Genomic DNA, 21,699 nt, shown 5'->3' with positions numbered 1-21,699 from the left:
TTGATGTCATTTGAAACTAATCACATAAGTGGATATTGTTCTAACATTTTTACATATAAGAGGAGGGTTTTTGTTTAACCGTTGATGTTTAGACTTGGCTTCGCCTCTTTATTTCGTTAGATTTGGTCATTTTTGTATAACCACCACACTGAGTGGCAGAAGCTGGACGTGTCAGCCATTTACCCAGCACTTTCACCAATTTAATTCTCTGCTTCTTTCTGCACTAGAGCTCAACACTTGGTGATAATTGTTACAGCTGACTCAGGATGGTTTGAAATGTGTCTTCCAAACCCACCCAGCTCACTGTGCCAGCCCATGCCTGTCAATGGATCTCTAACTTCCTGACAGGCAGGAGGCAGCAGATGGCATTGGGCAAAATCACATCGAGCCCCCGGACAATCAGCACTGGCACCCCCCCGGGGATGTGTGCTTTCCCCACTGCTCGTCTCCCATGCCAATGACTTCACCTCAGGAGAATAGACCCATCTGTTAAACTCCTGAAGTTTGCAGGCAACACAACAGTCATCAGCCTTATGCGGGACGGCGCTGAGTCTGCATACAGATGAGAGCTTCAACAGCTGGTCCTCTTTTGCGCTCAGAACAACCTGGAAATTGACACACTCATGACACCTGTGGAGATGACAATGAACAGGAGGAGCCCCCCCCCAACACTGCCATCCATCACCACACCCAACAACACTTTGTCTGGTGTGGAAACCTTCAGGTTTCTGGGATCCACTATCCCCCAGAACCTGAAGTGGGCCTCCAACATAGACACAACATAGACACACAATGTCCTGACTTTTAGGCCCTAAATGAGCAATGCTCCAAAAGAAATTAGATCCTACATTTCCCATAATGCAACCAAATATGTTTTTCTTGATACCTCTGTGCCTTGGTAAACACCCACTCTATGCCCCTTGTTAGTAATAGAAGCTTTCCATTATAAATTCGTAGTCTCCAAGCCCAGGCTGAGATAACTCTGGCGACATCACTATGACATCATCAGGGTTATTTTCTCAGACTTGACAAAGCTCCTCCAGACCCCCAGAAAACATTATATAACTGTTTACACGGGCTGAGTGTGTCTAGGAAACTTACCTTTAAGTGTACAATTTGTGGACTTCTTTAACAAACAAACTCCCACCTCAAGTATATCTCTATTTTTATTTGTGTATATATACACATATAAAAAATAAGGACATATGTACAATGATAATAAATATCAACATGTTTGTACAAGTGAAATAAGTTACTTAACATATTTTAAAAACAAACAAAAGATCAGTAACAGACAAGCAAAACTGGGGCAAAATAAAATTGGAGTGATAATAGAATTATACAAGTAATAATACGAAAAACAGCAGAACTTAAAGCCTCATGTGGGAGAAAATATGAGCAATAAAATGCGTAGGAACTGAAGAAAATGCACATGAAGTACATTAAACATGCATTTTTTTCAAGCTTGAGACCTGTATTCCTTTATCTTTTCAGTTTTTGCAACATGTTATATTCAAATAAAAGCCCAGTTATAAAAAAATAATTATATTAAGAAATAGATTGAGACATAACCAAGTACCAGTGTAAAGAGCAAATGTGTTTCTGCGAACTGCCTCAGGGGAATTAATAACATAAAGTGGACACACTCTGTCACTGATCTGCTTTGAATCAACAGATACTTATTTGGTTTTTATTGGCTGACAAATTAAATAATAGTTAAGGTTTTGGGACATATTTCAGCCTTTCATTCAGTGAAGGGATAAAGAACTGGGCCAAGAAGATCAGTATTGACATATAAACAGGGAGCAAACAGGAAGTCCATCGGCCTCAAGCCGTTTTTGCATTTTGCTTGAGGGAAAGTTTAGCTGCAGATAAAATATGCACAAAGGTTGCAGACATCAGCTCAGTGTAGCAAAGTGGACGGACTGCTGAGACTTAAATATCGATCTGGAATCAAATAAAATTAATTTAAGAATTTCAACAAGAACAAAAGCAACTGCAGTCTACTTTGGCTTATCCAAAAGGTGAAGAGGCACAGAAAAAGTAAACATGTTGAAACACAGCCATGAATTCCTGTACAACCCTTCAACCATAAAATTCGACATATTTTGTTTTTTTTTTTCAAAGAGAGCATTAGTGTTCCACAATATTAGTGTCTGTAAAAGTCCAAAAATGACAGATCAAAATGATGCACTTGTACAAGGATGATCATATCAAAGATTTACAGTCAACTTGCAGAGGATCATGCAACACTAGGATGGAGTGCTGATGGCTGAGTACCTCTTCAACCTTGGGATCATTTTGATATTCTACATCTCTCTGTACACGGTGGGGCAAAACAAAGTGTTTTTGTCCTCCCCTTCCTTCTTGGTGTGCTGCTCTGGTCCCGACAGACAAGTCCCAAAAACAAAGGGCACCCCTGATAGACAAAGCACAGAAAGAGGACAAAATAATGCAAAGTTAGTAACAGAACACATATGTAGTGTTTGCTGTATTTCAAAGTTTCCCTGAAATTAGATCAAAAAGTAGGTTATATTTTTTAGGACAATATTACATCACCATGGAACACATTTTGGGCAGCGGGCCTGTCGGCGAATAAGATAATTTAGTCTGGTATTAACACTGAATTATACCTTACTGACTCACTGTATGTGACCTACATAGAATACATAATATATACAGGTATATGAGAATTTGCAGCAACTGTAAAATTAATATCTAGTTAAATCTGTCAGTTTTTAGTTGAAGATTGTTCTGAAAAGGTCACATAAATTGTCACATAAATAAAGTAGAACATCATTATTAAACAGACGTTTCAGTCTGACAAAGGTCTTCCTTAGGTCAACTGAGTCTGATCCTTGTCAGACTGAAATGTTTTTTCTTTAATAAAATGTTCCAGTTGCAGGCTCCAGGTAGTGTGGGTCCTTTTCTTATCTTTTGCCATGAAAGTAGCTTTTCTGATGCACCTGTCCCTGCCCCCACTTTAATAAAAGTGTGTACAAGGACAGCTTTTGATGGGAAGGAGACGAAGAACCTACGATGGAACAAGACTATGAGTCTTCAGCCACTATAGAGGCTCTGTGAGGCTGTGCTCAGGCACAGCGGTGCTTTGAGTTAAATGCTAACCTTTGTACAGATAAAACAAACAAGATATAGCGTGTTATTTAGTGAGCTTTTTCCCTTTGCTTTCCCCTGCTTTCAGTTTATAACTAACTGCAGCTTCATATTTAACGTAGTTGCGTGAGAGTGGTACCAATCTTCTCATCTAATTCTCATGGATAAAAGAAGTCTGTGTATTTCCTGAAATGTTTCATTATTTCTTCTTGTGATAAGTTGAGCAGATGGACAGTCAGATAAGCCAGATAAATAAACTACACAATTCCTAACACTGCAGTGAGCAGCCAAAAATCTACACTGGAAATTGCTGAAGGTGAGGACTTTTGCTTGAATCTGTTTGCATGAATTTAATTAAGTTGAACAATACCTGTCACTGGTTCACGGCTGCTCCCCGTCTGGAGCCATCAGTTCGTCAGCACGGCAGCAATCAGTCTGTCTGTCTGTCCAGTCCTCCATCAACACTGTGTGTGGCTTCTTCTTGTGTTGGTGTGTTTTACAGTGCTCTTCCTCTGTTTAAGTCCACAGTAGCCCCAGGTCAGTCTCTGGGCGTCGGTAAGAGGGAGGGGGGTTTCATGGGGTTTAAGGGTGCGTCACAAACACACTGTGGTCCAGGATGGGTGGCATTCAGAGGACTGTGAGCGTGTAAATGTGTGTGTGTGGGAGGGGTAGTTTCCTTCTTGGCAGTGCAAGTTACCACCCTCACCAAACACATACGATATAAAGCACTTATTGAGACATCCACAGCGGTCGCAACAGTGAGGGTTCAACTACATTCCCATTGCCTAATGTCTTCATGTCAGCTTCAATTTAGAATTAAGTGTGCAGTTACTGTTCCGATGCTAAGGGCTGAATGCAAATAGCCTCTTCTTTCTAAATAAATGAAGAAATGTCCAAAAGGGCTCAAACAAAACAGGCATCTGTTACACACTGAGACTAAATGTCGTTTGGAGTGCACTTGTATTATATTAGACTTGAAGGTGCGTTTGAAGGTCACCGAGCCGGGCTGAGCGAGGAATGTAAGCACTTGCCCTCGCGTTGTCATTCATAGAGGGGAGCCATTAGTCACTTGATAACTTTGTGAACACTGCTGTAGTCCGTAAGACATAGAAAAAGAACAACAAGAAATTCAAACCAACCATCACAACAAATTAAAGTGGAAGGGATCGAGGACTTTCTCCGGGGTGAATACAACATGGGGGGAAAAATACAAATTGAGCAGAGAAAGTCTTGAGAGATTGTCCTTCATTCAAAAACCCCCTTGCGTCTTTCACTCCAATTCACTTCATTTTCCATTTAATTTCCTCTCTCTTTGTCTCTCGCTCTCTCGCCTCTCCTCGCGGTCCCACGCAGAGCTCCTGCTACGGGGACGTGATTGTCGTCTTGCTTCGAGATTAATTAGTCTTTTTATACTCCTCTCACACTCTTGGCTCACAAATACAAAAAGGGAAGACACGCTTCCAGTTTTTAAGTGCAGTAAGCTGAAAAAGTCTCAAAGGAACAGAAGGACAGAGAATCAGTTCATATTTCCAGTCAGCCGCGTTTGCCGCTCGTCAACCGGTTTCGGCACTGGGGCTGAAAGCCTCACTTGGTCCACTCAACATAAAAGAAATGTGCCCTTCAGAAAACATCTAACGCCTTTTGTTTAATTTCCATGCTTGAGGTGTTCTCCTCTGCGTTCAGCCTTTTTAAATACACAATTTACACAAGTGGCGATTGCACAGTCGAAGAAGAAAAAGCCACAATCATGACTGCATGTTGCCCAGAACACAATAATAATAGGAGTGCATGTTGGCGAACATGGTGTATGAGTGTGTATATTTAACATGCTGTGTGCTATAAATGTCTACAGTGAGCCAAACAGGCATTGGCAGAGCGAGAGAGAGAGAGAGAGAGACAGCATGGGGAATTGACAGCGTGTCACTGAAAGAGAGCAGGCATCCTCAAAAGGAGGGAGGTAGGTTGGTTGTTTTGTTTTTCCAACTCAGGGAACGGAGACGGAGGAGGACAGGCCTAGACGGACGACTCCTCGGGGTTGGCATCAGGCAGCACGCTTCTCTGCTGCAGAGTGCGTCTGAGCTCCTCCTTGAAGGGGCTGGAGTAGTCGTTCCCACTCACGCCCAGACCTCCGAGCCCGCCGCCCCCAGCGCCAGCCCCGCTAGCCCTCTCCTCCCCTGCTGTGCTCAGGTTGAGGCGGATGTAGCCGTTGCTACCGGAGCCTCGGATGTTGGTGAGGCTGAGACGGCTGGGGGAGTGGATGGGCTGGCCGGGAATGGCGCTGGGTGACGCCGTGCTGCTAACGCTGCTGGGCCCCAGGGCGTGACCGGGAACGATCTTCAGCGAGCCGTCTGAGTAGTAGTAGTTGGCGCCCGTCTCCCAGAAACGGTCCTCGTCTGTGGGCATCTTGCTGGGCACGAAGGTGGGTGGCTCCTTAGGCAGGGTGATGGGGTAGACCAGGGTGCTCTCAAGTGGCTTCATGTCGGCTCCTTTGCCCAGTGCCAGCTTCAGCCTCCTGCGAAGGTAAAGAGCTGCTACAAGGAGCAGCAGGCACGCCGCTCCGAGGGTGATGACCAGCACCCAGAAGAGCCCCATGCTGCTGTCTGGAGCCCGGGCCTCCATAAAGACCGGAGCGCTGGCTACCACAGCCACCTGGTAGCGCTCTGTCTGAAACTTGACTCCCTGCTCCTCAGAGTAGCAGATATAGCGGCCCGCTTGCATCTGGCCCGCTTCAGGGATGACGAGGGCCTTGAGTGTCCGGTCGAAGCGTGGCCCTCCTGCCTCGGGGTCACCCAGCTGGAGCTCACGGTCGTTGAGGACCCAACAGGGGTGAGCCAGGTTGGAGACCAGCTGGCAAGGCAGCACCATGTCAGATCCCACCACCACTGTTACGTTCCTCAGACGGGAGTGCTCTGCAGAGGAACAGGAGAAAAGCAGGAGGAGGGGGCAGGGGCAAGAGTAGAAAGGAGGGGGGGGTTATAGTCTCATCCATAATAATTCCAATTCATATTCTACAGCAGCCACTTCTCTACTTAATTCAGTTCATTCAGCTCAGTCCAAATATATTCACACAATTCAGCTCCAAGTCCATCCTTTTTCCTTGCTATGGCTCCTGCAGTGACAGTTAATTCCCACAAGGGACCAGTACTGAGGCATGGCCCCACACTCACCAGGGCTGGGGATGGAGACGGGCTTATCGAACTTCGCTTTTCCCCGGCTGAACCTCTCCAGCATGAGGTCCTGTGACAGGGAGGAGGTGGACCTGGAGGGGAAAGGGCAGACAGCAGAGTGGAAGATTAATAATGGTCTCTCACTAGAACAGAGGAACCCACAGTACATCAGACAACAATGGATCCAATGCCTGTGTGCAATCTGCTGTGTAATAATAGTAACACGGAAAATAACCAAACCCATGGAACACATCAAAACAAATGTAAACCTTTGCAATATTATTTCAACACTTTAGTTAGAAACAACTTGTAAATGTCATTAAACGGACAAATATAGCATATCAGCCTTTTATTATAACATATATATGCAGCTCTGATATGCAGAAGGCCTCTAACCCCATGTCAATATAATATTTTTGGTTATGTTTATTTTACAAGGCCAGACCAGAGAAATCACATCATGTAAAGCAGGAGGATGTTATGCAACAGCTCCAGGTCTATAAAACCTGCACTTCATTCTTGAGGAGCTGCTTATATGCAGCCAAAAACCTTTCATTAGTATGGGTGTCATATAGAGTTTAAAGGGCACATACTATATAAATACTCTTTCTGTTGTATTGGAATCAGCAGCTTCTTTTAAAATGTCAACACCAAGCATCAAAATACCAATATCATGTATATAGTATAGCGTGGATGCATAGGTGCAGTCGTCTCACCCGCGGTGGAGGTCGATGCGGACGCAGGCCCGACCCTCGCTGTCCCAAGCGCAGTAGGGGTCCCTGGCGAGCAGACAGTCTGGCTGAGACTGATAGCGGCTGCAGTTGGCCAAGGGCAGCTGGAGAACCTCCGAACGAGAGCCGATGTACACGTACTTCTACAGAGAAACAGAGAAGGAAGAAGAAGAGAGAAAGAGGAAGACAAAGACCAGGTCCAGCCATCGGCCGGAGACAGAAACCAGACAGAGATGAAAAACAAGAAGGAAGATAAACAGAGGGACAGAGGAAGAGTGACTCAGTTAGGGGTTAGAGGAGATAATGGGATAATCACTCTCAATTACAATAACATTCACCCCTCCAACCCTCGTCCAATCCAATCTGGGTAGCGCTCTCTTCGCAAAAGATGTTGTAAAATGTCTGGTGGCGGCTAAGCCAGCATTAACGAGATAAGCAGTGGGCTTTGGGGCTGGGAATGCCCAAAAACTGCATCGATCGGCGGACGTGCCATCGCAGAGCCACGGGGACAGGGCCGGCGTCAACACACAGGCTCAGCTGACAGGGCCGGGAGATTGAGAAAACAACAGGGGCAAAGGTTCAATTCCCTGCTGCGGAGAAGGATTGTAATTACTGTTATTGTGAAGAGGGTTTTGGATTCATGAGGCGACACTTGATCTGAAAGAGGGCAGTGTTGATAAAAACATCTGCTGAGTGGCACCGGGCCAGTGGCACCGTGCTGACTGCCTGTCTGCTGTCAATGGATCTATGATGGTAAGTGTCTGGCAAAAAGAGTATTAACAGATCAGCAGAGGACAAAGTCCTGCTGTTAGCGCTGAATACCAATGAACAAGTGATGCAGCAGCAAAGCAAGCTAATGGAACCAAAACTTGACTTTCGAGGGATGTTGTCAGATGAAGCACAAAGCCGTGCTAGACGTGCAGGCCAGGCAGGAGATTACCAAAACAACAAAGAAACTTTGAACAACTTTTCCCCTGAGAGACCATTAAGATTTCTCATCTCTAAAAAAGACAGAAAACAATCCAGCCAGGAGTCCATGACGACAGTATGCACATGGCTAGGCTTTGCTATACTGAGTGGGAGCAGCTGGAAGCTCAAACTCAAATGATCAAAAAAAAAAAGAGCTGCTAAGAGCTGCTTTCTTCTTATTAAAATCCCTTTCACCTCAAGCGCTTGCCTTGTATTGAGTCTGGTCTGTTAACATGTTCTCCACACAAATCTATCCAGACAGAGTTGAATCAAATAAAATGCCAACACGAGACATTTTGAGATGTTCCTTTTTGTCTCCAAATACCAGACTCTATTTAGAACTAAATGGAAGTGTCCCACACATACATACACACACACACACACACACTGTTCTGACATCAGAATCGGGGCGGCTGCATCCCACAGTTTCTGTAACTTCCGTAACGGAGGTGGGAAAAAAAGCAGCAAGTTCTCTTTTGTATTCTTTCAACAGGAACGCTGCAGTTCATGGTCTGCATCTCAACCCCCTAAGCCACGGGGTGCCGGCCAGCTTTTCAACCTGCCTTTGAGTGAGGCCTTTCTGAGTGCTTACAACTATTTTTGCCTTCCGACCTGGTGTGATGGACAAAACTGACAGAAATTTTGTTACTGGTTTGTATCTAGCTCCAGATTTGCTGCCTGCAGCCCTCCCTGTGTGGTAAAAAACTCCAGTGCCCCCAATTTGTAATGAAGCCTTTTCCATTGTGTGGTCACCAAGCCCAGTTCCAGCTAACAATGGTGACATCGTGAGAAGATATTTTTTCAGACTTGACAAAGCCCCTCCAGAGCCACAGAAGACATTATGCAGCTGCTTTCACATGCGGAGAATGCAATTCCCCGTGCAGTTCCCTTTGAAAAACAATTTCTTCTAAACAACTCAGAGACACCCCATTCCATTTTCCTTACCTTGGAGTGAGAGATGGTCAGGCTGTCCACTGGCTGGGCTGTCTCGAACAGCTGGATCTCCTCGATCACGTGGGCCTCGGAGCCCAGAATCACGACCCTCTGCAGCCAGCCCTCCGCTGCAGTGCACAGGAGAGGAAGAGGAAAAAGGCTTCAGCTCACTTCACTTCTGTTCTGTTCAGGCAAACTTTCAGTTCAAGTTCAGTTCAGCGCAATAGACTTTCTTTATCCCCCCCCAGAGCAATTTTTCATGGCATGCATGAAAACATAACAGATGGCTTTAGCACTCGGCTGGGTCCCGATACAAAATACCCAATAAGCACACACCTTTGACAGCAGACCAGCTGATTTAAATATCATTGATATGATATTAAAAAATATTTACACACACACCTGTGACTGCACACCAGTTCATTTGAATAATAAAGACGTGCTATCATAAATGTACCCATACATCTGTGACTGCATATCACTCAATTTCCATATTAATGATCTGTGAACAAACACCTGTCACTGCACGGTATTTCCCTTAAATATTAATTATATACTAATACATGCACGGACCCACACCTGTGATGACATAGAAGTTCATTAAAATATTAATGATGAGATATTATGATATACAAACACAGTCCTTCGAAGCCAAAAGAAGTGATTTAAGTATTAAAACATACACTGAAAGTCGTCTGTATGCTGGCAACCACGTTCTAGCTGCAGTTAACAGACGACTGTACATTGATCGCCTGTGTTAACGTTCGATCGGTTAATGTTGTGCCTTGCAGTGCCTATTAGCTGGACAACAATTAACGTAAAGGCACGGCTCTTTTAAGATTTACTGCTCAATTTTGACTTGTCGCAAGAAAAGCACAGGTGAAACTAATAACATTGACGATATTTGGGGCGCTCCAGTAAAGTCATGCCAGACAGCCAGCCTGCAAATAGCAAGGCCCTGCATCTAAGCATACAGCCTTAATTTATGTTATTAATTCCATCTGTGCTTTTCCTGTTTTGATGTAAAAAGGCCTGTGAAAGACAGGAAGGAAGCGTCCTCAACAGAAAGAGCACACTCGCGGTCACATACATGATAACAAGCAATGCACATTAAGTGTCATCAGGTTGTCTGCAACTTTCATCAGCTTCAATTTGGAAGACTTAAACAGCAGCTGCACTAAAATTTCATGCTACTCTGCAACTGAAAAAGGCAGAAAATGAAAAAGAAAACAACTTCCCCTGCCACAACGCACAGCCGCTCGGACGTACAGCTTGCTGAGCCGAGTCTAGCACAGCAAGAAAGTATCTAAAGGTGAATTTAAAAGAGCCAGGATGCTGTTTGTGGCCTTTGAAGACCTCGGGTAATGGTAATATTATCAGACGCATTTGAAGACGTTTTCAAGCGGTGTGTGGGGAGCTGATGCTGGAGGAGGAAGAGGAGATCCTGTGCTCCTTTCATGTAGGGCATTGTGAACAAGTGTAGATCCCCTGTGATGAAAGGCGTTTCAGGCACAGCTGGTGGGGTGACCTTGATGTGTGTGCGTGTGTGTGTGTGTGTCTATGGATGGAATAGTGTTGCATGCTGACATGTGCTGTCTTGTGTGGTCCTCCTGATTAAGTGACTGTCACGGATAATATGAAAAGCTAACCCGGTAGCCAACGGGAGGCTTGAGAGATGGAAATACACGTACATACACACACACACACGGGCATAGCAAGCAGCAGGCATATCATCACACTCGCCTCTCGCGGCGTAAGGGACCAGTGTCGGCTAATCCCTCAATCCTGTAGCCTGGTTTTTCTGAAAAACAGTCTCGACAAGCCCTCCCTCTCTCTCTTTTCACATCAGCTGTCACTATGCTGCAGCTAATACCTAATCAAGCCCGCAGCCCAATTGGCACTATGAGCGCACGTCTGCCAAGGGCCCTGTTGAGTTTGTGCTGTGAAGCACGACAAGCGGGGATGACTGCACTTGGCTCAGGGAGTGTGAGCGTGTGTATCTGTGTGTGTGTGTGTGTGTGTGTATAGATATCAATTTGTGAGTGTTACTCATGTGTGTGACCACGTGTGTGTTGGTGTGTCCGTGTGTCCGGGTTGGCCTCCCTGCTTGCCAGCAGAGAAGCCCTGAGCTTGCTGTTGTCACACTGTCAGTTGCCACAGTCACTCTGCCGCTGCAGTGATCTGAATGGTAAGTAGTTCAGGCTCTCTCCATTCGTGAGATGGGCTGCATTCAAATTCACATTCCCTGGAATCCACTGTCAGATCTGTGTTATTCAAGATTAAGGCTCTGGGAGGGCCGGCTGACTTCAGATCCGTGCCAAAACGGGACACCTGCATATGGGCCCGATGGCTACTGACTGGAGATATTAATTAAGTCGTGCATACGTAGACGTTTCCTTTGATGCATGAGGATGGATCTCGGCATGCAAATCAAGTCCTTAATTGAAACCCAGCTGAAGTCTGGCCAGATGGCATGTTGTTTTGTGCCACCATACCTAATGCCAGTACCTGTCCCTGTCTGCTGCCACGGCCTGTAAGTTCTCATCTCTTCAACAAATACTCGGTTCAACACGCACACACACACAAACACACACTCCCGCACGGTGGGGGAATAGGGAAATCTGAAGAACGACGAGAATGTGTACTTTCACTGCCACTGCCATACTACAGGAGGTGGACAGATGTAAATCCAATACAACAACCCTGTTATTAAATTATTAGATTATCTTTTAAGTCTTAATTTATGTATGTAGATGTTGTGTCATGTTTAGAGCTGTGGTGTTGTTTTGTCCAAAAAAAAGCAAGAAATGGCTACATGATTATTATTATTATGATAATTATTATAAATGTGTACTTGCTTAGATTGCACAGTGCAAGTGTTAAGTTAACTGTTAAACCTAACTGAAATGTTGAATGGGAGTTGCAGTTTAAGATGCAGCACTTAAATAAGTTGAACTGTCAGTTAAAAGTAATTAAGATCAGTTGAAGTGTATCTGCTGAAACCATTTGTGTAAGCAATGAAAGCAGTTGAACTGAATATGATGAAAGCAACTGAAATGTCTTTTTGCGGATGAAACACTGGGCTGTCAGTTTAAAGGTAAAAGTTAGTTTTCGTCAGTTTAAATATAAGCGCTGCAAGAAGTCTAATTATCAGATGAAGTGTAAGAGATTAAAGCAATACCCACTACAATGTTAACAATGAAAGCAATAGAAAATTCAGCTCGAGGTGAAGCACCACAGATAGCTGAAGTGCCGTGTGAATAGTTGGCCACTCATTGCTCTAGGTTTGAACATGTCATGCAATGCACAACAAAAGTGAAAGCTCTGAAAAGAGCATGAGGCTTGAACTGTGATTACCGAAAAACCACGAAGGTTCTGAAAAAGCTAAATTAATGTGGTGGAGTGAGTGGTATTAAATTTGAACTTCCGCTTCGTGCTCTAAATTTTTGAAATTCTTCAGCTCAAACTACAACATTTTTGCGGCGATAAAAAAAAAAAATAGGAGCCTTCATGTAATTTGCACCTGTGCCGATGAAGAGCATGTTGTACGCTCGCTGGTCCAGGGCGCTAACGCGATCCACTGCCAGCCTCGTGAAGTTGACGCCCTTGGTGAGCAGCAGGGGGCGAGCCAGAGCTTTGTCCTCCATCAGCGGGTGCTTCTTGGCAAAGTTGAGCGTGGCGTCAGGCAGCTGCAGAGAGCTGTTGTAGCCATTCTCCCTGTCTGAGTTAGTTATACACTGCAGCACAGACAGAGGACGGAGGGACAGGCGAGGGAAATGGATGGGGAAACGGAGGATGGAAAGGAATGGAGGAAAGGATGAAGGGAAGAGTGAGAAAGAGGAAGAGGAGGAAACTTCTTAGCTGCAGCTGGCACAGGTTGGCATGGCTAGTTGGCTTTGAGATGACTGCCCTCCCACTCTCCCTCTCCCTCTCTTCTCCGTCTTTCTTTCACTCTCGCTCTCACCTCCTCCTGCCATCACACCCCTTCCTCTGCTTCCTTTCCTTTCGTCCTGGATCATTACGTTCTTAGCTTTTCGTGTCGTGCCAGCTTCTTCTCTTTTCCACTTCTCTCGCTGCAGTACCCCACGCCACCCATTTCTACTTCCCTCCCTCCCTCTTTCATTATCCCTCCTCTGCCCACTCATCTCTGCTTTTGTGATGCAGCAGCTGAGAAAAAACAGGTGTGCCTTTGCATGTTGGAATACTACTCTTTCCTTTCTTCTCGAAGTTGTCTGGAAATATTTGCATTTACCAAACATTGCATGTGCCAGTACAAGTTTCTTACCGATCCAGGCCGCGGGACAGGGACAGCCCCGGTGTAGCGCGCCCACCTTTGGGATGCCTCCCTGTACTCTTTGTAGGATCCTTCAAACACCTTCTTCACATCACCGATCTGGTACTGGCACACCGCCGACACGTCCACGTCACCCCTGAAACATGGCGGCAAGGCAGTGAATTAGTGATGTAAGGCAGTGACAATTTGTCATCCACTTGCAGAAAATGTAAAGACAGACTATATATGGGGAATATGGGGAAATATAGCAAACTGTTCTATCTGTTCATGTTAGAAGCAAGAAGTGTGAACTAAAAGTGAACATGTTTACAATAGGCAAACACTGTCAAGGTGAGCTTTTAAATATATAAAGAAAATTTTTAATAATCACAGTGCACTAAATATTTACAATAAATATTAACTCCACAGTCTAAACCGTCCTTTACTGAGTGAGCTGAAATGATTACGCGTGTTGACACATCTCCACTCTTTCTGTGGCCCAGCAAGCTAATGCACAAACTGACGTACATGTAACACACTTCCTTGGCAGGAATCCATCAGTTGGTGCTGTGACTCAAGAAATGCGTTGCACGTCATGGCGAGGTCGGGGTGTGGGATTCCAACCCAATTTCAGACCCTCAGTGGTATTGACACATGACCCACACACATGAAATCACGCTTGTGCTCCTCATCTCACAAATACATTTGATTTCCACGCTCAGTCACTGGAATGGAATCATGTTTTTTATTTAGCTCTCAAACTGAGTCACTGACATGTTGATACAAAGACGTGATTATGAATAAGCCAAAATTCTTCCGCTAAAAAATGACAAATTCCAGAGGTTGTTCAGCATGTCCTGTACTCAGGCAGCAGCACAGTCTTACTGCGGTTATCTGTTGGAACATTCATGGAGGCACACACCTCCAAATTCACCTTTAAATACAGGCTGTGCTGCTGCTGTAAAATCTCAGGCTTTTCAAAGCCATAAACAGGAGAGAAGAGCTTGTGTCCATTAATTGAGTGCTTTTCCAGTCTGCAGCAGCATTGTTAATGTGCAGCAGTGCCACGGGTTTATAAGGTGAACGTCAGAACTAAAGGACAGCACTGATGTCTTAGCAAGTTAAAAAGCCAGCCTATTCAGTGAGATTATGGCTTGAACTCCAAGTCATCATTTACATAATGTCCAATTATCTTAATGTTATCGCTATCAAAGCCAGGGGGCTTTAAGGAATCCCCAGCGAGTCACACAGAGAAAAAGGATCGGGCTGTTTTTTCAGCAGCTGTAGGAACTCTGAATGAAGAAACAAAGCTTCAAGTTCAAAGCTGGTTCACTTTGCGATATGATATCTTATTGAAGAACACAAAAGACACACATCAAAGGGCATTACCCGCAGACGCAGAAAGCCTCCAACTTCCCTGCCAAAGAAAACCTCCTGCCCTCGCTCCTATTTCTTTGGTGATAACTAACTCATTAACACATTACAGTTATGTAGTGGTCCAGCACATGCCAATCTTCATGCCACTAATAATACTACAATCACTTATCTAAAGCAATTATGGTTGTCAACACCCTATTAAACCCCCGATTGTAGTTTAAGTTTAGCAAATGCAAAGCAAGTTTTCTCTACAGTTACTTCAGAAGAAAAAAAAATGGTATTTTATCAGGCTAAAACCGAAGAGCCCAGAACAGTGGACATCAATGCAGTTTGCTTTCCTTGATCAGCCTCACAAATGCTCCACAGATGTAATTAAGGCCTGAAATAAGCAATCTGTTGACTGGTGTCTGTGTTTAAACCAACTGAACAACACTGACTTAAAGAGTGACACAGCACGATACTGGGCTAGCTTTACTTCCAGTGGGGTGTTCAGACCCAGTGTCACTGCTGTTCTTACATTACTGGATCAATTTTGACTCCTATATGGCTTAAAAGGACTGTTTTTGAAGAGCTTTTCATGAAAATGTGTCCTCTTCTTGTTTATGTCTGTAGCACAGGACCTGATTGAAGCATTATGTTCAACAAATGGGTTCACCGTCATGTGAAACACGGATACCATGTGATATTAAAACACTAATCAAAGCAATAAAACATATTCAAGCGCACTTGAGTTTAAAATTACTAACATTATGTCTGTTAAAGGCCTGTTATATTATAGGCCCGATTCTACAGTAAATATCTAATCACACAAAGTACATAATTAGAGCCATCGTGTCAGAATGACTGGCTGACCCCTCGATTTTAATAAAAAGCCGAGTGGCTGACATGCTGGCAAAGAGATGTAGTGTCTTGGCCTGTCTGCCGATGACACATGTCTTAATTAACTGACACTTATCTGAGGATGTACTGAAATTGAGTCTCTGCTACGTGGCTCTGACAGTGCTCGCTCTGACTCACCACTGGGCGTGGAAGATACCGTAAAAGGTGGTTCCCCGCCAGTCCTGGCCCGGCAGCGTGAAGACGGCCCTCAGGTTGTTGAAGGAGACGTGGCGCTCGGGGAGGGAGCACTCCAGCCGGGCTTTCTGAAAGGTGGTCCACTTCTTCTGCAGGGTCCTGGTACCACCCAGATCCCCCTGAGAGAGGACATATCAGGTCTTATCAGTGGCTGGTATGGATTGATCACACATCAGTTCTTTTGGTCCCCCTCCGCTCCAAAGCAGCTGATTGTTCCTTTACTTGGATGTTTGAGCGTCACTGTGCAGAATGATGTGTATGCTGACACGAGAAGATACTAGAAGGAACGGTTAAACTTGAAGAAATTAAAGCTATTTGCATATTTATAGACTGAGTGGATGACATGAACACAAAATGAATGAGAAGAAATCATTTTCAATAATCTTTAATGAGGTAATCAATCATTCAATCAGTTTGGGGGCAAAAAAACAGACCAGACATTAGTCATCACAGCATTGTATTTTTTATATGTTTTGAAATATCTATTTCCCTCTAAAGTTTAATGGAGCGAAATTGGACGGCCCGTTCAAAGAGAGATGTTAAACTGTGCCGCCTCACTCACATGACTCACTGCTCTGCTCTCTGCAGCACACATCTAGCACAACCTTTGACATATTTAAAGATCAACTTCACAGCAGCTGAATGTCTTGTTTTTCTCGCCTTTAGAGCAGTGATGTAGAAGTGTACTACAGGGCGTGGTCAGCACACTGTGACAACACTGTTGGGTGTGGCTACAGGTGCAACAGAGCACCCTTCTGACCACACCTGTGTGGTTAGCGGGGCAACAGACTCTACTTTTCAACCTGACAGCCCTCTGCTCTCTTTCTTTCTCTATTATGCTGTGGCTGCTGCTTATGTTGCATTTCATTAGCCTCTCCTTCACCTTATAGATTCCAAAAATCATCTCTGCACATACACTGCACATATTCTGTATGCACATAATCATCAACTTGTTCCACGTGAAGTGGCTGACTGAGCTGCCGCCGGGTTGGAAAAGCCTCTTAAGGAGCAGTTAACCCTGAAATGTTCAAGGGCACCATTGAAATGCAGGATAAAGATAATAATATTCAATTATAAAATAAACATTGCATTATATATATTGATGAATGGTGCCTTTATCGAGTATTCTGTGGGCTCAAAAGAGGCCTGTCTGCCAGACACGTCTCATTCCTATTATCCTCAGTGATTGCAGAGGCTGTAAAAAACGAATTAAAAATGCAAATGCTCATATTACAGCAGTGAGATATAGACATTGTGCTTCTGCTGCAATGGAAATATCAGCAGAATGCAGCGGATTATTCACTGCTCTTGTACGCATCATGTGTGAGCATCTGTTTCCAATTTCATTCAAAGAGCTTTATTGTTCATCACAGTGCAGACATTAAAGGACACTTGCCATAAAACACTGCATAATATATTGTACACTTAATTACACACATCTCCTCAGACTGTTAACAGTCTGTATCTATTTATTTGATTTATGTTGACTCTGATGACATGGTTGCACGTGCAACAAGACCCTAAACCTTTGCTGCGTTCACTAAAAGATCACTGAAGTCACACAGAATAAAAGGAACTGTAAAGTCTCACAAGAAGCACGCCTGATGCCATGATCACTGTGGTATATCAAACGCAATCAGTTATCCTAACAAAGTCATTAATTAGGCAAATGAATGCATTAATGACCAAATCGCTCTATGTCAATGTAATTGTCTTCACATAAACATAAACTGGTGATGAACTGAATTCATTTGCTCTTGTTGTTGTGGGTCAAATGAAAGCAGGGCAGGAGCCTTCTCTTTGTGCTTCATGCTGCTATCTCTTTTATTACATGCAGATCATGTCTGATCAAAATGTGTTCAACACACCATATTGCACTGCATGTGCAATGGTGGACGGACAGAACAGTGCAGTTTAATCTAAATTTGACCTCATGACTAGATGCACAGAGCACGGAGGATCAGTGACCACAAAATGTGAACTGTGATCCGTCCTCAAGTGGAGATATAAGACTAAAGATCACCAGACAGTACAATCAGAGCACTGCTGATATCCTGAGGCCACTCTTGAGGAACTGTGTCTAAGTTTAGGTGAACAGCAGTATTTCCTGTGCTAGCTGTCTAAAAAGTGGAACTGACCTGAAAATTAAATGTCATTCTGTTTGCTGCAAGTAACTACAGGCTATTCCAAGTGTGATTTATCAGCTTCATGCATATATATATTTACTTTACACGTATAGCTGTACAACAGCTCTCCTGGCTGCCTCCTTATATAGGCATCTTCTGTTGAAGTCTGTAAACCCAAAACTGTGAGTAACGGCTGTATCACATTATTAAATGTTCAGAAATAGCTGCTGGAGAAAACAGAAAAATGGCTGATGTCAAGCCAAGCTTGCATGAAACTACAGTATGATTTTGCAGTCCAAACTTGTTTTGGAGCTTAGAAATGTGTCCCTGTGCTCTCTTCAACAGCCGCTTTCCCTTCCCTCCGGTTTGTGATTAAACTTGCGCACGCACACCACGCTGAGAGCGAGAATCAGGCCGTTTCAGGAGATTCCCGATTGAACCTGTTAAAGTCGGCTTTGATTATCAGCCCAAGCGTTACCTTGCAGACGCGGGCCACCCGGGCCACAGTGAGCTCAGTGTCACAGTCCAGCTCCAACGCTCGCTCGCTGAAGAAGAAGTAGATCTTGTCGTCGTCCCCCTCTTTGCTGCCACTGCTCTCCCTCACCAGGGCTGAACCCACAAAGTCCGGCTCTGCACGTGCACGCGCGCGCACACACACACACACACAGACGAGTAGCATCAGTGACAGTGTGTTTACACATGATAGTAAATACATACATCACAACTGAACAAATAGACAGCCTCTGCCTGTAGGTGCATTTGGACTGCCTCACACACACACACACACACACACGCAGTTTGACATCTCCATCTCATTCCGTGCTGCTCCTTCTCACCTCTCTATTTTCTATCATCACTCTCTCTTTCGCCTCGTCTCTCCTCCAGTCACTCCTCCCTCTCCGTCTCTCCGGTGCTGCCTATTAGCGGTCCATTTTGTGTTCCTCACTTCCTCCCGTCCTTCCTGCCTGTCTCAGATTCTCTCTATACCTGGTCCTCATTAGATTGTGAATGAGATGTTTTTTTTTCTTCTTTAAAAGGCAGATGTAGGCATTTTTCGACCCTGCTGCTGGGAGCTTTAAATTCAATTATTTTCATGCAAAAGCACTTTTTTGTTTAAATCACAAGGATACCGTGTTTCTCCCTGATGGACTGCTCGTATAAGTGTAAAAGCCTGTGAAGCAGCATTTTAAGCCATCATGGTACACTACAACCCTGCACTGAAAACCCAGTCCAATTAAATGTTTTAGGCTGGTCAGAAGCTGCTTACATTAAGGTGAGGCTGCTTTACTGGGTCTAGTTTTTAATAAAAGCTCTGTATCAGCATGAATAATAAACAGACACATCGGTCCAAACCTCCGCCTCATCTGTATGTTCCTCCTTGCTCCCCCTCCATTCTCCATTCCCCTCACCTCTCCCTCTATCTTTTCATCACCAATCCTAATGCCTCTTGTTTCATCACCCATTTTCTTGGTGTGACTTCATCCTCTTCTCTCCCCGTCATTTCTCACCAAGTGACTCACTCATTTCCCCACCTCCTCCCCCCAAATGATAAGGATCCTGCTCTGCAGCCGAGTCCCGTGCTTCATTTCCTGCCATTCATTATCTTGTTCTTTTGCATGTTTCTGGCACTTATTTTTTTCCTTATGAAACTCTGTTATAAAGAGGCCGGCGTTACCAACCTCTACTGTCATGCAGAATATTTTGCATTAATTCCAAAACATAAAGTATGGTTGAAGATAGATTTTTCTATCTATTATTTTTTTTCTCTGAATATTGTTTTAAGTTTACAATTGGTAGCTTGCTAAATCCCTTCTGAGCACACTGTAACTGTAACTGACTGGGAGCCGGTTTTTCCATTATCTGTTAATAATTATTATTAGAGTTAGTGGTGATTGTTGGAACAGTGTGAGGACGAACCAAGACGGTTTTGGTCAATATTTGTTTTGTTTCTGCCAACAGTGGCATAGCGCCTGTTTGTGGTTTAACAAAAAGGATCTCACTCTTTAATAGAATGTATCTCTGTAGGGATCCTTACCATAATGTTGTCAGAGACATAACAATCTGAGCTGTCAGTGGCAAAAACAAACACTTTTAGTGGACGCGCATATACGGTGTGCAAACGCCTGAAGGGATTACCCTGCAGCCCGCTTTGCGACTGCAGCGCTCTTGCTCAACACATTACCTGTTTCAAAGACCCCATTCGCCACTCAGACTCAAAAAAATAGGGTCCATGAATACAGATATTTGACTAAGTGTTGTCCAAAATGTTCTTTCCCATGTTCTCTTTTTCACTTACCATTGAGCCACGCAGGCAAGTATTCGCTCTTCATGCTGTAGTGCTGTTGGCCCAGGTTCCTCAGAATGACTGGCTCTGTACCCAGGAAGTTGTTGAGCGTTGCTGAGTACAGCTCCTTATCTGCACCAAAAAAGCACAAGCTTAAGTTTAATTCTATTTTTCAGCCACAACTGTGCGGGCTCACAACAAGAGAAGGTCAGCGGTTCAGCGGGGAGACACAAAGCAGAATGAGAGAATGGGCGCCTGTAGGTTTGGTGAAGCTGCTCACACTGAAGTGAAGGCAGCATGCAAACTTGAATTAGACTCCTGGACTCCCAGTGCAATCGTATGGTGGCAAAACATGGTATGCATGGTTGGAAATGCTGCAGGAGCGGTTTGTAGAGATTTGATGGACGCTTTATGTTTCTGTTAGAGCAGTAAAAACAAGGTGCTGTTCAGTTCAGCACTCAGACTGCTGGGAAGGAACAACAAAGCCGACTGTGTGTTTGGTCGATACAAACACCAAAGGAAAATCATGACTTTTCAGTTTAAAATGATCCCATAATGATCATAACACCCATTCACAAACAGTTTAAAACTTTATTTTCTTCTATTATAAAATGTTAGTACTGTCTGTATATGAAGCATTTACATGAAACTATGTACAGTATGTACTCACAACAACACACACACACACACACACACACTGTTACTCACCCACTATCAGGCCAGTATGCCCCTTGGCAGGGTCATATGGGCATTTACCCTTCCCGTCTTCCAGGGCTGCGGTGTTGAGGGTAAAATAGTCTGCGTTCTGCAAACACACACACACAAACACACACGCAGAGTGAGAAACACAGGTGGTTTGTGGTCAGTGTGTGTTATGACCTACATGACACAGCTGCAAGCTCTGTCTGTCCATCGCAATAACCATGGCTTTGCCCCTCACCATGTTGCCTTATCGCATCAGCGTCACCGCACAGACGTACACTAGCATTCACACGTTCAGCTAACCCAGAGTGAGATCCTTTCTGCCATTGCATTTATTTTTATTTTGTCACACGGCGGTCTTAGCTTGAGGTCAGACTGGCATCTCAAGTTGACACCTGTCAGCGCCGGCTTGCAATAACCCACCGTCGAGGCAAGCGTACACGTATACACACGCATACTTACCACGTAGGTGCATTTAGGCTGGAAGGCGTAGGTGCCGCAGGTGTAGAGGTGCGTGTGGTTGTAGCTCTGCAGGAAGCGGATGTAGTTGAAGCACTCGGTCTGTGAGGGAGAGAGGAGGAATTGTTAGAATGCTGCTGTCTTTCCGTTTCAGACATCAGTGTTGTGAAGCTTGCTCCACCATGATTTAACTTCTTTCTCATGCTTCAATGTGACTTATTTTAAATCCTCAAATACCTCAATAACCTTGACACCAGATCAGGTTTGCTGATAACATCCTTTTATTAAAACTGTATGAAATCAGTTGGCCAGTCAGCGATTGAAAAGATCTTCGGGCTGTGACTTTTCACTTTCCTTTTTCGCTGTACAAATGGCTAAACTGAACAGAAAATTGAACATTGGCAGCCTACAAGTTCTACATTTCACTCTTGTTTAGCCAGAGATGTCAGTCAAATTCAACACTGTTATACTAGTGTTCAGCATCCCATTG

At 44.4% G+C, this 21,699-nt stretch overlaps 1 protein-coding gene across 3 annotated transcripts in view; it reads right to left on the bottom strand.

Moving 5' to 3' along the window:
* Positions 1 to 1,167: 1,167 nt before the first annotated feature.
* Positions 1,168 to 21,699, bottom strand: part of sema4c (sema domain, immunoglobulin domain (Ig), transmembrane domain (TM) and short cytoplasmic domain, (semaphorin) 4C) — an 86,372-nt gene continuing 65,840 nt past the window's right edge. For all 3 annotated transcript variants that reach the window (XM_041936689.1, XM_041936690.1, XM_041936691.1), the window contains 12 exons: positions 21,213 to 21,311; positions 20,757 to 20,853; positions 20,061 to 20,180; positions 18,243 to 18,394; positions 15,582 to 15,757; positions 13,200 to 13,344; positions 12,438 to 12,651; positions 8,927 to 9,042; positions 6,998 to 7,155; positions 6,282 to 6,373; positions 3,485 to 6,023; positions 1,168 to 2,419 (listed from right to left, as the gene is read on the bottom strand). In XM_041936689.1, the coding sequence (XP_041792623.1) occupies positions 5,128 to 6,023; positions 6,282 to 6,373; positions 6,998 to 7,155; positions 8,927 to 9,042; positions 12,438 to 12,651; positions 13,200 to 13,344; positions 15,582 to 15,757; positions 18,243 to 18,394; positions 20,061 to 20,180; positions 20,757 to 20,853; positions 21,213 to 21,311 (2,265 nt within the window). In that variant the 3' untranslated portion in view covers positions 1,168 to 2,419; positions 3,485 to 5,127. The remainder of the gene's footprint in view (positions 2,420 to 3,484; positions 6,024 to 6,281; positions 6,374 to 6,997; positions 7,156 to 8,926; positions 9,043 to 12,437; positions 12,652 to 13,199; positions 13,345 to 15,581; positions 15,758 to 18,242; positions 18,395 to 20,060; positions 20,181 to 20,756; positions 20,854 to 21,212; positions 21,312 to 21,699) is intronic.

This window comes from Chelmon rostratus, chromosome 5 (genome assembly GCF_017976325.1).
Source record: "Chelmon rostratus isolate fCheRos1 chromosome 5, fCheRos1.pri, whole genome shotgun sequence".
NCBI lineage: Eukaryota > Metazoa > Chordata > Actinopteri > Chaetodontiformes > Chaetodontidae > Chelmon > Chelmon rostratus.
This window is presented reverse-complemented; position numbering and strand designations above follow the sequence as displayed.